The sequence below is a fragment of the Amblyomma maculatum genome, chromosome 5 (genome assembly GCF_055883805.1).
Source record: "Amblyomma maculatum isolate TAMU_Amacu chromosome 5, ASM5588380v1, whole genome shotgun sequence".
NCBI lineage: Eukaryota > Metazoa > Arthropoda > Arachnida > Ixodida > Ixodidae > Amblyomma > Amblyomma maculatum.
The window spans coordinates 144,589,199-144,604,275 of NC_139348.1; the positions used below are offsets into that span (position 1 = coordinate 144,589,199).

The following is a 15,077-nucleotide window of genomic DNA, read 5'->3' on the forward strand; positions in this document are numbered from 1 at the left end:
GCCAAGGGAAGGCCTAGGCCTAGTTGTAAAGGCAGGACGATTTCTGGATACGTTTTATTGGACTGATTCGTCGATGTGCGTTTTGTTACAAAAGCGGGACTGTGGAACCTGTGGAACGACGCGCGCTATGCCTTTAAGGTGCAAACGCCACCTTGAGCAAGATATGTGCTCATGCACAGAAAAACAGAAAATCGGCGGTTCAGAATGCACATGGCTGCCGAGACCTCTCATGCCTCTTCGAGCGGTGGAGCTTCTGACTTCGACGCCCCCAGTTTGGCGAGATCTACGACGACGACAGTTCTACCGACCACTCTGCAGTAGTACAAGGCGGCCGGAGAGGTAAATATATACGTTCGAACTCGGTTGGCTAAAGACGCGCGGACAGACTCAAATCTGGGCTTGCTTTCATGGTGTTAATTCATTTCATTTGAAAACATAGAGCCGAGTCTAATAATTGTTTTGGGGTCGGAAAGCGCGATCTTTGAGGAGCGTCTCATTTGCATAAATGTGTGCGCAGTCGAGATCTCTCGTAAAAAAAAAAAAAAAAAAAAAAAAAAGAAAAAAAAAAGTGGCGGAGGGGGGGGGGGGGTTATAAGTACGCCAAACATCAGGGAAGTTGCTACTTTGAATCTCTCACTGCCTGGGCGCTGGACATTACACTGACGCCATGTTTACTGACCTTTTACAGTAATTGGCACGGTATTCCGTACAGCACCTTCATAGACTAAGTGTCATCTTAAATAAGCTCTCTGCTCCCAGTGGGCTGCAACCTATGAGAGTAGGAGGAGGGGGAGGGAGGGGGGGGGGGGAAGGGGCTTTGTTTTAAGCTGCATCATATATGCAATCACAAATAATGGAACTTCCAGCAACAGGCACTTAGAGAGAAAACCAGAACCCCGCATAATCTTTGTTTAGCTGTCGAGAGACCTTGTCGAGATGCAAAAACAGGATTTCTAGGAGGTCCCTTTTTGTGAGGTGATCTGCACTTGCTTAGTGACTGGAGAAGTGATTTTAATGGTTTACTGGGAATCTCACAGTCCTGTGGTGATAGACAACATTGAAAAAATGGAACTGCACAATAAATGAAATAATGAGGAAAATATTTTTCTGCCACCACCGTCACAATTACCCTACATCTCTCAAATAGTTCCATCAATGTTTTTCTGCCGCTTTGGAGGAGGAAAACAGGCCATATTAGTGTGAGTCCAGGACTAGTCTTTTATGCATTACCTGCACGTCTGATTGTTAAATAGCTTGTGCTTGGATTCTGTGAGCTGAAATTAAACTAATGCATCACCCTTGCCCTAACTCTACTATTTTAGTTCCATGCGGTTAACATATGAACCAGGATATATTATTTACATTATTAGATATATAGCATAGTAGGAAGGGCCGCTGTGTGTGTGTGTGTGTGTGTGTGTGTGTGTGTGTGTGTGTGTTGTGTGTGTGTGTGCGTGTGTGCGTGTGTGTGTGTAAGGGGGGGGGGGGCACATGCACTTCAGCATGTTGCATAGAGCTCTGCATTCGAAGCTTTACTTGAATGTATGTTAACGGTGTGCCCGATGTTTCATGAAGTCGGCTGATTTAATGTCTAACATCTATGCTCTTTGTTACCAGGTTACACAGAGCATTGATGAAGACGAGGATAGAGAGGTGCCCCTGGATTGATGCCAGGTATGAAAAAGGCTTTCTGGCAGAGAAACAGAATGCTCATGGCACAAAGTTGTCAGTGTTTAATTACATATTTGTTTCAGTTGCCCCCACTACAAGGAACTTCATATTCGCACAGTACGAAGTTTCTCGATTTATAATCTGGTATCTAATTTTCAGCACAGTTCAAACTAAGCACAGTTAGCATAGTTTACACATGACATCTCACACTGCATTCTTTTCTTGATGGTCTTTATTTTGAGATATTTCAAAATACCTTTTATTTCTCTGTTGAGAAACTTGGTGTCCTATTAGAGCTGCCACTAAAAAGTGATAAATGTGATAACCAATAACCCTGCCTTTCTTACACCAGGCCAAAGCAAGATAGTGCTTGCCAGTAGGCACAGATGTGCATGACACTCTCCTGGAGCAGCCGGCAACAGCGCATGTAAAATTGTAACATTTTAGTTTGGCCTGTCCCAGAATTTGTTATGGAAACGTTACAGTAGCTCTTGTGCTTTTTTTTTTTTGTAACCTATTGTGCTGCAAGTAGAAAAAAAAAAAGATTGAGGTCTAAAGATCCAAACTAAAACTGCAACCAGGGTCCAAGATTTCAATTTTTTTTTGTCAAGTTTCAAGTTTATTGCACTTCATATATGATAGCATTACATACATAATAAATAAATACAAAAGGAGTCCCATAGTGAAATGTACTGTACTGGGACCTCCTCAGCTAATTAAAACAAGTTATGAAAGGGAGCAGTGGTTACAGCAAATGAACAAAGTAAAAATATAGTATGTTATAACAATAATAATTTTTTCTCTTGCCTCTATAACAAATAAATGTTATAGAGGCAAGGAAGAAAAATTCATTCTGAAATTATAGAATACCCCACAAAGAAGCAGCCGTAGACAGAACGACAAGTAGTATCATATCATAAAAAAAAATGAAAGGAAGAACAGCAGCATAGCGTAAAGTAATACAAGAAAATACAAGTATCCATTATTCAAATATTTATACAAACAAGTGAACATGTGCAAGAAAACAAGTTTTAAAAGTAACTTTTTACGAAGTGCGTATGAAGTATTTTATTAGTTGGTGGCACTGAATGATTGAAGAATTGAAGAACAAAATGAGCGCCATTAAACAAATGTAGCAAAAGACTTGATTTGATGTCCGGAGGTATGTTATTCCATGCTTTGACTGATGTGAATCCAACTACGGTAATTAGTGCACACTCTTGGCAGGAGAAAATTACTTCTTGATGAAAATCTAATGGTATTGGGGTCAGTAAGATCTTGACGATATATAAACTAGAGAAGATTGTTGTTACTAACAAAACAATATGTGAAAGGGCCTAAGTTATACGTGAGTAAGGCAGAGATGGGAAGAATGTTAAGTTGCTGAAAAAACTTGGGAATATTGGCACGGTATGGGCTGAATGTAAATATACGTAAAGCTTGGTTTTGTACGTGTTGTAGTGGTGTGATGTCACGTGTGAAGGATATGTGAAATCCCAAGTCGTAATGCAGTAATTAAGATGACTATGTATGAAAGCATAGTATTATGCTCATATTCATGGAGAAAGGACCAGGTTTGCAGGTTTGAAATCCATTTATCGCTCTGAACACTGATAGCCTCAGGCAAGAAACAGGAATTAGTGGCTGAGTTGCTGCTAACGCAAGGAAATGGCTTGACAAAAGCTGAAAAATGAGAGCACCTGTAGGAGGACAGGGTTTCCAATGTCACCAAGTTGCAGATTCCAAAATACACAGTGTTATCAAGTGTGTTTACCATGCTTAGGGGACACCCTATGTGAGGTTGGTCATCAATAAATATAAGGTCACTCACTAAAGTCTGTTAATTTGCTTCTGTCAAGCTTTATTGATGACTTTAAAATCATAATTTTAATGCCAATGACACCTATAGTTGTATGGATTTACTGAAAAGTCAGTGGCTCTTCAGATACTTTTTATTTTTTTCTTTTCCACCTTTTAATACCTGACCCATATCACAAAACAGCACTTTAAGCCCTGGTCACATTGTTGCATAAACAGGGATGTGGCTTTGATATGCACCACGCTGAAGGTTTTTTAGTTTTCTTTCAGCTTGAGTGTCACTCGCGCTACCAAGAGTGAGATTCTGTGATCAGTAATGCCTGCGATAATTATGCAAAAAAGCAGTTCAGTGACTTGGAGAGGTATGTCACTGTGATTTTGGAGGGAAGTGGATAAACAAAAATATGCTTCAAGGCTTAGTCAGGGCTTTGTCACCTTCTATGCATCAAGATTGGTAGGGCCTGAATTACTCTTTTCTCCTCTAATTTAGCAGCTGCGCAAGGTGGAAGCAAAGAATTGCTAAATATATACTTAAATATTGTTTAGCAGAATCAGATCTATGTACGTATCTAGCCTGACCATTAGGAGGAGCCATGTGTGGCTCTGGAAGAAGCAAAATCATGGTCAGTCAGTGCTACCACGTGCATCTTCACGTTTTTGCTGCAACAAGAGCACGCCATAATTACCCCTCGCTGCACACAATTACTCGTGTCTGCCATAGGATGCCACAATGTTAGGAGACTCAGGTTATCATAAAAGACATAAAAGATGAGTGCTTGACCTATGGCAATGTAGTTGCTTAAGATTTACACTTTTCCAATGTACATTAAGTTATTTAAATGTTTAGTTCTGGAGAATTGCTGATTTTAACTCTAATGCCGCCAAGACTACTAAAAAAGGTGCTCTTCCTGGCTGAATATCGTTCCAGATACTGAAATTACGAACACTTTTTGGCTTGTAGTTGGCAAGCGGCCATGTAGCAAACTTGGCCTTCCAGCGTTCACCATGTAGCATTTCTCCTTTTCCTTCCATTGACTCCCCTTAACATCCAAAGTGTTTACATATACGGCTTTAGGTGGGCGTTTCAATCAATTTCAGTTATAACAGTTGCTTTTAAAATTATAATTGCCATATGAGCGCTGAAGCCTTTCACATGCAAGTGAGAACTCCAGCAATTTCTGCCGGAGTAACTAAAAAGCTTATTTTGAGCTGTTACGGCAGCTCGAGCTCTCCAGTTCCAACCTGTTGGAAATTTTTTGCTGTGTCGATGCCGCTCACCACTGAGTTCACTCAATTGCTTGCATGTGAACCAGCCTTTATGTGAAGATTTAAAAAGTAATTGAACAAATTTTAGTTAAATAGGAAACTAGCAGGGATAGCTATTGTCTCTTTAAATGTTTATCGAGCCTCATGGACTGATTATAAAAATGAATTGCATGTAGTGGCCATCCTCTCTTTTTTTAAAGAATTGGTTCTGTTGTGTCCACTTTTCTGCTCCCCCTCCTTGGTTTAATGAAACTGCCATGCAACATTGATTAATATGCTACTGTCATATAATAGTTGTAAGTGGCGTGCAGTGCTGTTCATGAAGCTTACCATGATATGAATATTTTAAGCTTCAGTAATTTCAGAAAGGAAAGCTGGGCTAAGTTCTTATTGAGTGAGGCAAGATTTTCTCCTCTGGGCTCACATTTTTTTTTATCAAAGCAGGAAGAAGTGCCAGTACCTTATCCTGTGCCAAGTGATGCAGACAGCTCAGGTTCTGATGAAGACTGAGGTCCTCAAGTGAGCATGTTTCTTTTTTTCTGAAATGCTGAAGATTTAAATGCCAGATAATTCCATCTTGACACCAAATGCTTTGAATGAAGTGCAAATGTTAAGCATTTTGGGCAGATAACCTTTCTCTGGCTTGCATGTTCAGTACATGCTCACCTTTATGCTGACCCTAACAAGTGTAAAAAAATGGAATTTATCATACAAGGAACCATATCGCACTGTTTGTCAGTAAAATACACCTGTCATTGTATCAGTTAGACTCTGCTATTTGGCACTTATGTATAAGTGGACTGTAGAAAAATTTGATGTGAACTAACATTTTTCTCCAATTAATATTTGTGGAATATCTCATTTATTTTAAGATGCTGACTGCAGAGCTCAACAAAGTACTTTGCAAGCTGCTGATGAGAGGACACAAGTTGCAGCCCTTCTCATATCCTATGTGATGCGCCATAAAGTCAGCGACCAGGGGGATGACAGACCCGCTGGACCTGCTGAATATCATCTAGTACCCGGGAAAAGCTCAAAAAATTGAAATATACTTGCTTTTCAAAGCTTTGGGTGTACACATTCCTGAAGCTGAGAACCACTTCTATTGTCTTGATTGTACCAGGTACTTGGGTAGTACAGCTCAGATTGAGATTCACTGCGAGAACTGTGAATGGGATATTGACATAGCCTTTTGCTCTTCCTTCCTTGTAATTCCTTTGAAAGAGCAGCTTCAACGAATTCTTGGGCAGCAAAACTTGAAGTTGCTTCCGCAAAGAATCAGAGGAAGTGTGATGACGTAGTGGATGGCATAGAACATGCCAGGCTGTCGGCTGATTTTTCAGCTCACAATATTTCACTATTGTGGAATACAGATAGAATTAAAGTGTTTTAAAAATTAACGTTTGACATCTGGCCAGTTCAGTGTGATATTCTTGAGCTGGACCTTGCAGTCTGAAAGCAGAACAGGCTTATGCCTGCTATTTGTTTTGGTTTTTCAAAGCCAAACATGACCACTCTTTTTACACTTTTTGCAAAGGAGCTACAGAAGCTTTCCTTAGGATTTCCATTAGTTAAACATGGAGAACAGGTCTAAATAAGGGTATTTGCAGCTGCATATTCAGTGGATGCCATTCGTTCAGCAGTCGGAAACTATAAACAATTTAATGGTTTTTATGGGTGTGGCTGGTGTTACTACCCCGGGGGCTCTTCGTACGAATATTGAGATCCTGCTCCAGTGTGCAGGACTGATGTGAAGCATATTGAAGTGGCTAGAAAAGGCACAGACTTCGTTTTGATGTGGTGGATGGTTTCATCCCCGATTACCAACATTGTGCCTGCTTTGGTGTCATGTGACAGTTACTCAAACTGTGGCTAGAAAGCGAGTATGACTGCCCTTGGTAGAAAAGAAACAAATTGACTCAGCTAAATAGCCTGGTGTTGACCATCTCACCTCCAATAGAGATCACCTGCACCCCAATGAGGTTTGAAGACTGAGCTAGGTAATTGGAAGGTGTCAGACCCCCTGCAGACCCCCTACCATGCTCTGTACAGAGGAGGGCTCCTGCTTCTTTGTCGAGCAAATAGGTACTTTGGGCATACCACTTCTTTCTTTTTATTATTATTTCTTTTATTTTCTATTATTATCATTTTTTTGCTGGAGGTGCTGCGATGTGCAGGTCTGAGTTACTCCTTTAGACTGAACCAGCTCTGCTAGATGCTTTAACAATAGTTACACGAGTTGTGTCGATACATTTCATAACTCCTCTGTGGTGCACTGTTATTCACTGAGGCTTGAGCTCCAGAAGCCTGCAGTATTGGTGCAATAGGCATTACCTTTAGTAAGTGTCGGTTTCCTCTTTCACTCCTTGTTTCCACTTGTGCAGCTTTATGCATTTTGGAAGTTTTCCAGTCATGGATGCTTACTGAGTTTTTTATTGCCTTTACTTTTACATTTGTCATTTTTGCTCATTCTTTTTCCAATTGTATACATACATATATATATGTACATTTTCCTTCTCCCTGCTAAGTGTTTTGCCATTGTTACAAGTAAGCTTATTTTTTTTTCCTGTCATGTGGCTTCTATGAGGTATGTATTTATAGTTGTGCTTCATTTACCCTTTCATACGTCTTTCCTAATTTTGCCTGCTTGGCGAGTATTTGGGTACAGTTTAAACCTGATGTAGTGAAGGATGTGTTCTCTGTGCATCTTCTTTTTCCCATTATTTTTTGTCTGTATGTATGTTTGTTTGTTTGTTTGTTTTTTTTTTTTTCACTTTCTGGCCTTTCATTTTTTTTTCTTTTGCACCTCTTACAATTGTAGTCTAACGGGCCTGGAGGAAAGTGGTGGCACATGGAGCACTGAACGCAGGGCTCCACTTGGGAAGAAAGAGATAAATGAAATAAAAGTTGTTCCTCCTCCTCAATCTGCTACTAATATATCTTTGTCAGTTAATGAGAGTGGGCACGTTCCAGATATCTTGTCTTTGGTGAAGTGAATTCCTCGCTGCTGGCTTACTCAGGCACATTGACAAGATCTTGCCTTTATAAGAAAAAGTTGCTTGCCGAACTGCACTATAAGCACTTGCTTCCACTCTGATCAGCTTTTAAATGGTAATGAAGGCTTGGAGCATCATGCTTTGAAAGGGTGATATAAAACGGGAGAGAGGGGGGCAAGTGATCTGAAAAGGCAAGCTGTTGGGTATACTTATGTTCATCTTGACATCTATTCATTAATAGCTTTCTGTTGCCATTGAAAGTCACAATCAAGGAGTCCAGCAAGGTCATATAACATTCACTGCTCTTGTGAATGCTTGAGGCAGCGAGGCTTGCCGATTCTGAAAGTCAACAGTTGGAACTTGCATGTTCTGTGCAGGGTCGGTGCCAAAGTTGGCTAGAGCTGTTGTGTCAGTGACAGAGTGGCAGGGTCAGTTGGCGGCAATATCAGTAAGAATATTGTAGATTATTTCGTCTTCATAACAATATTGTTCAGCGATTACCAAGCCAGCGGCTTCCTCCCATTTGTTGAGTGTTATGGCAGCAGTAATGGGGCAAAGGGGGCAGGTGGGCATCAGCTTCTTAGGCTTTGACTGTCTAAGCTTTTGACAAATATGGTCAGCTACGAATGGGCAGGATGCTTTGAAGTTAGTGTCTTTTATTGTGCCTTATGTGAGCATGAATGTATTTAGCACTAATCCAGCGGTTCAGGGCATAGCCAAATTGTCTAATGCTTGTGTGTCTGCTTGTAGTGCTTTCACACTAAAAAGAAACAATGGGGACATAGTGGATTCAAACCCAGGAATTACTCATGGGAAGCAAGTATGAAGTGCTGTAGCTATAACTGCAGTGGATCCCCCCATGTGCAGACTGCAACACACTCTTGCACTGTGCACTGGATGTCCTCGTCTCCATCAACTGCCACCTGTGCACGAAAGCTTTCGCACGTCTTACTCGATTGTTAAATTTTTTTTTTGATGCTCAAACAACTGGGTTACAGGGAACTACATAGGATGGCTAAAACAAAGGCTCATAACGCAAGATGAAGCCGTGGTTGTCTCTGGCTTTGTGAATGGGCTAAGCTTATTGTTTTGACTCCATTGCTCTTCGGGTGTCACTTGGCTGATTCTAATGGATGGCTCGTATTCTCACTCATTTCATTTTGTAGAACAGGTGCTGTTATATTTTGATTCTATTATTTTCTTTGTGCAGTCACCATTCTTTGTTGGTTTAAAATGTGTTTAAAATGTTTAAAATTTTTTGAATGTCTGGCAATCTTCGTGATTATTGTCCTACAATGATACATACATCACTGAGCAGCTCATAAGTTGCAAAGGGACACATGAGTCATGATTTCCACTTTTTCTGTGCTTCCATATATCCGTAAAGTTTCAACACATTGTTTAAATATGATTTCAGCCATGCCTACTTGATGAAGCAGCGAGTCTAGAGCTCGAAACTTCATAGCTTTTTGCAGATTCATTAAAATAAAGATGCCAGATAAGAGATTTCCTTTTTTTTTGCACAGAAAGGAACAACTATAGATTGCAACAAACACTTGTTTGGAAAGTTAGAGGGCATAAAGAAAAGCTGTTTTCTTTTACCATGATGAAAATAACCACATTTTGCTGAGCCTGACTGGATTTTGAGCGTTAATTTTCTGTCTTTTGCAGAGTTAAAAAATAGCCCTGGGCTAAAGCGCTTACCTAAACACCCCCCCCCCCCCTTTTTTTTTGTCCTTACTCACTTTTATCCTACACTTCTGCAATATGCCCCATTTTATTCTATATATATTAAATTTAAGAAGGACAAGATGTGATTATTGCAATTAGTGCGAGAGTGATGCATTAGTTTGGCACCACACAGAACAGAAGCAAAGTCATTAACAGCCAGACATGACTAGTCCGGCACTCACTCTGACATAGCCCATTTTCCTCCCCTAAAGAAGCAGAAAAGAACAGACAGAACTATTTGAGAGATGAAGGGCGATAGTGATAGGGATGAAGGGGGCGGTGTAAAAAAAAAATTACTTGCATCAGCTCTTTCAATTAAATTTTTTTTATGCAGTCCACTGTCACAGGATGGAAGCCCGTTATACTTTGTGGCACGGACAGAGGCTCTTTATTTTTCTTTCCTTTTGCATGCCTCAACATAATATATGTCACAGGATGGAGGGGAAACTATTAAAACTTCTGTGATAATATAAGCAGGTGCAGATCACCTCACATGAAAGGGGCCTCTGAGAATGGTGGGGAATCCCTGCTTTTGCAGCTCGACAAGGTCTCTCCTGTTGCTAAACAAATCAGTCGGATTAAGCAGGGACCCCGTCTCATTCTTAGTTTTCCTCTTCATACCTGTTGCTAAGTTACGTTATTTGCCGTCCTATATATGAAGCAGGTTAGAATAAATTGGCCCTCTCCTCCTATCTTCGGAGATAAGACCCTGGGCCGCAGCCTCCTTAGCCCACATCTTAATTCAGCGCTGCTTGGCCACCAGCTCATTAATGGCCAGAGATTAAGACCCGCAGAAGCAAGAAGTCCCTTTTAAATGAAAAAATATTGGGAAAGATGGTCAGCTTGATGAATGTAGCTCAGTTTGACATTATCAATATTTAAAACCATGCAAAAGTTGGAAAAAAAGTGTGTTCCAGAATGAGTAAAAAGCCCGACCTGCTCGGTCTCACTTTGTGCAAGAACTTTTTGGCAGTTTCTTGGAACAGGAGCTTGTGGGTAAATGCAACATTGAATGGAAGGAAGGAACAACTCAAACGGACCGGACGTAGGAAGGCGAGACAGGCGCATGAGCAGCTCATGTGTCTGTCTCGCCTTCCTACACGTCCCGTCCGTTTGAGCTTTTCCTTCCTTCCATTCAACATGAACCAGCCAGCCCGACAAAGCTCTCTTCTTGAAATGCAACATTATGTCTTTTGCTTGTCACCATACAGTGCCATAGCGCCTATGTGTGTGTCAATTTTTATGCTGGATTAAAATTTCAGAAATTGTTGAGCACTCTTTCTGTGAATGTAGCTTTGTTGCATATGCAAAAAATATATCTTTCATTACCTTTGAAATAATTCACAGAAGGAATTAAGGGTTGAGCAATGAATATGGGTTCTGCACACTATTCGAAGCACTGTTTTATGTGTTTAAAAAAGCTCGCGCGGTAATAGGTACTGTAATGTCTGTGATATTGTTAGTGGCCCCAGGTCCACCAGGAGCCAGAGACAGCTTGAACACACATGGCAATGTAGTGGACCCACGGACGGCAACGAAAATGACAGGAAAACAATAAAACAAAAAGAGCATCCTACATGAATGGCATTGTTTAATGCCAATGGCTGGCAGCGAGGTGTGGGACAGCAGCGTGTGTCGCCTGCATGTGGCTTGGAGCGTTGAGCGCTTGCGTCAGATAACATACGGGCTGGCGGCTGGCAGGGTACCATGATGCCTTGCCGAATGCCAGTCTCACGCGGCCACGTTACCTGACCGTTCCAGCTAACGGCATCACTGTTCGGATGCGCACGTGTGGCCAGTCCGCACGAGCTGTCATCCACATCTACATCATTACAATGCATTTTTATTTGCACAAGGTTTAATTATCATTAAATTTAGTCCCCAGTGTCCGTTTATTAAAATTGTACTTTTGACAAATTAAATACACATTTGCAGAAATACATTTTTAGTTCATTGCCAATATGCTACCCCAAATATGATTTTGAGCACTGATCTTTGAAGGCAGCTTGAAGTGTGCTTGAAATATATTTTCAAGGAATACCCATTTTCATAATTGAGGTATACTTTAGGCACATTGCTTTCACATTTACAAAAGTACATTTTAAATTCATTTTCAAGATGCTGCCCCAAATATGATTTTAAGCATGGTTTTTCTAAGGATGCTTGAAGGGTGCTGCAAATATATCTTCAAGGGCCACCCATTTACTATACCTGAAGTGTACTTCAGACAAATTTATTTCATATTTGCAAAAGTACATATTTAATTCATTTTAAGTATGTAAAAAATGCCTACATATTTTTTCACCTATTTGAACTATACTCGAAATGTACTTTCAGATACGATATTTTTGACACATTTTAAAAATACATTTTGAATATTCAGCAAGGAATTTGATGAACATATTTCAGACATATTTTGAGCACATTCGTGAATACGAATTACATTTAAAATGCGTAAAAAATATGCCGCTGTGTATTCCAAACGTACTTCTTTTTGCTAAGGGCTGATCTAGCGTAAAAAAGTCATGACAGTCAAGGTGTTTCATGACTGCGCTGTAAATTATATGTTCCAATGTTTTACAACACCCGCTACTCAGAGAAAAGGGTCAGCAATTAACAACAGTCGTTTTCGAACCGCTTTTATGCGCTGGGACAACATTAGCATTTTTCCAGTCATTTTTGAAACATGCCGAATTAAGCGATGTTTGGAACAAGGTGACTACATAATGAGCAATTTCATTCGCGCATGATTTTAAAACAAAGGTAGATACACCATCAGGTCCGCTGGCGGAGGCGGTCCTGATGTTACTAAGTAGTTTTAAAACACCCTGGTAAGTAAAAACCAATCCAGGCATGGTTTCGGCAACAGATTCACGAATGTTCGGAAGTTCTCTGATGTACGCTGGCGCAAAGGCAGACTGAAAATATGCATTAAAGCGGCAAGCTTTATCACCATCAGTAGTAACGAAGTCACCATCAACGTCTAAGTTTGGGATTCCGACTGGTTCGCGTCCGTTGTGTTTCGGAAACGTCCACAATTCCTTGGGGTTGCTACGCAGTTTAGAACCCAGATTATTAAAGACGTTATCCTTAAGAGCTTTAATTTCAGTTTTCAGTGCACCATCAAGGGCCCGAATTGACTGCAATACAGCAGGGCATCGATTCTTTTTATACGATTGTGGAAGGCGATGTTTTTTCCTGACAAGCCGTCTGATTTGTAGCGTGATCCACGGTTTGTCGCGGCGCCACACACCAGAAAGAAGTGTTGTTGGGATGTATTGATCAATTAGGCTGCCCAATTTATTTTTGAATGCCCCCCAGAGTGAACTGCAGTCTAAACTCTGGCTTAGAGTAATAAAATTGGGAAAGAAGGATGCAAGTTCTTTATTCATTGATGTATAATCTCCCCTGGTAAAAACGAAAACTTTTCTAGGAAGACCTTTTGGAATTAAATAACGGAAATGCCGAACATTAGCAACAGCACAACTGTGATCACTTATTCCTGGTATGATAACAGTGCCACGCACTACCGATGGCCGGCTACAGAAGAGTAACCTAACACCGAAGATGAGCGCTGAGGTTCCCGAGTATGCTGAGTGACGTACTGATATAGATCATTAGTAGTAATTCACAAAAAGCCAAAGACAATGAAGGCTGGTTCATACGAAGAGGTTTGTAGTCAACTCATTCGAAATCAGACATATTGAAATCGCCGTCAAAAAGAAAGTCATTTTTTAAGCTAAGCAGGAATTCAGACAGTGACCTGAAAGCGTCAGAGTTGGTAGCGGAAGGGGGACAGTAGACGGAACTAATAGTGAGGTTTCTACCACTGCTTAGGCGAAGGTTGCACCACACTAATTCGCAACCAACTAGGGGCGCTATCATTACTGAAGAGCGAAAGCATTCCTCAGCAAGTAGAAGTACCCCTCCACCATGCAAGTGTCGGTCGCAACGATAGCCGTTATAACCAGTTGGGAAAACTTCCGTGCTCAGAATGGAATCATCCAGCCACGATTCAGTGCGAATTATAACATGAGGCTTAACGGCGGAAACATGGGCAGCAAATTCACCAGTTTTATTTTTTATACTACTGCAATTTACGACGAGAATTATCAATTCAAAATTTGATGATGCCGCCGAAGGCGTAGAATGAAAATCTGGCCCATGCTGCTGAGCGGACAGTTGCCTCCCTTTTTGCTATTCTCTAAGCTCAGCGACTCGGTCATGCTTACGGTCATAGACAAAGCACTTTTTATTTACGAAAAGCTTATCGAATCGCAACTTCGAAGGAAAAGCCTGGTACCGAGCGTAGTGTGAAAGCTTGAAACGTGCCTTTCTAAACGCAGGCGTGAAATCTTCGTGCATGGCAAACTTGGTACCCTTGAGCCTAAAACCACATGATAAGATATTGTCCTTGACCTTATAACTGCAAAATTTAACGACAATAGAACGGGGTTTGCCTTTAACAAAGCGACCTATTCGGTGAGCCCTTTCGATACTTTCAGATGGAACATCTTGGAGAAGAAAAGAAGAAAAGAAAGTGCGCATATTGTTGTCAGATTCAGACCAACTCTTGCAGAATCGTTTAGACCTAGAATACGCAGGGTATTTCTGCGAGACCTATTGGACACATCCTCAAAACAGGCCTTAAGATGGCAATATCACAGGATAAGGTGTCAACACAAGGTAATGCATTCGAGTACGAGCATTTGTAGTTTACCGTAAGGAATGCAAGTAGGTCTCTAGTGCAGAGATACTGCCCAGGAAGCCTTGCAGAGACGCACTTGCAGCGCTCTGTTGTTGTTTAAGCATGTTTAGTTCCTGAAGAAACTGCGTCTGACGTAGTTCTAGACGTATCAGATCTGCGTAAATCCCAGCAATAGCTTCGCTATCCGAATTAAACTGAGGAGTATCGTCGGGACCGGGGTTGCTCTCAACATCAACCGATAATAACAGTAAAATTTGACATAGGATCCATGAACATACTTCCACATAGCAGCACACTTTTGCATACCACAAAGCAGGCCGTCGGGGCACGACGCCGCTATAATACATCGATTGGAACTGCAATAGCATACAGCGGGAAACCAGTAACCAACCTGAGCGCATGGCGGATGCGAAGTCGTGCCCCAGGTGGCCGGCTTGAAACTGTCGAATAAATATCCGCCCCTCGAAGATAGTGCTGCTCGTGCTTCCGTGTTGTCAGATCACCAGCGCAGTCGGAGCCAAACTGGGAGGCAGATGCAGAGGCGGGACGCAGCAACTTGCTACCGAGGCATCATCGGCAACAATGATGAACGCTTATTACTTGCGCTTTCGCAAATTACCAACAATGTGTATACCTAAGGACTTGTTTCTCTTCTACTGTGCGTGCTATTTGAATGTGTCACTATTGTGTCACGCCCTTTATATTGACTTCCACTACACTGCTGTTTTTTACCAGACCCATACAAGTACGCACAAACGACATTCGTTCCATGCCCTTAGCATTTGATATATTCAAGACGAGTGCGCGATATGAAACAAAAAAAAAATAATTCGAGGGCACTTTGGCGACTAAAGTGATAGAAAGGTGAAACCCTGAGTGCAGTATTC

At 41.2% G+C, this 15,077-nt stretch overlaps 2 protein-coding genes across 8 annotated transcripts in view; one reads left to right on the top strand and one right to left on the bottom strand.

Annotated features, from left to right (window-relative positions):
* Nucleotides 1-15,077, bottom strand: part of LOC146189842 (BAI1-associated protein 3-like) — a 441,950-nt gene that overhangs the window by 370,470 nt on the left and 56,403 nt on the right. The window lies entirely within an intron of this gene.
* LOC146189847 (uncharacterized) lies at nucleotides 75-9,009 on the top strand. 4 transcript variants are annotated; one of them, XM_084604608.1, is made up of 4 exons: nucleotides 75-339; nucleotides 1,618-1,674; nucleotides 5,200-5,274; nucleotides 7,577-9,007. In XM_084604608.1, the coding sequence occupies exons 1-4, from the start codon at nucleotides 128-130 to the stop codon at nucleotides 7,749-7,751; spliced, it is 519 nt and encodes a 172-aa protein (XP_084460734.1). In that variant the 5' UTR covers nucleotides 75-127; the 3' UTR covers nucleotides 7,752-9,007. The 4 variants fall into 4 exon arrangements, with proteins under 4 accessions (XP_084460734.1, XP_084460733.1, XP_084460736.1 ...); XM_084604607.1 differs by having other exon boundaries at nucleotides 78-339; nucleotides 5,197-5,274; XM_084604610.1 differs by having other exon boundaries at nucleotides 79-339; nucleotides 5,628-9,009.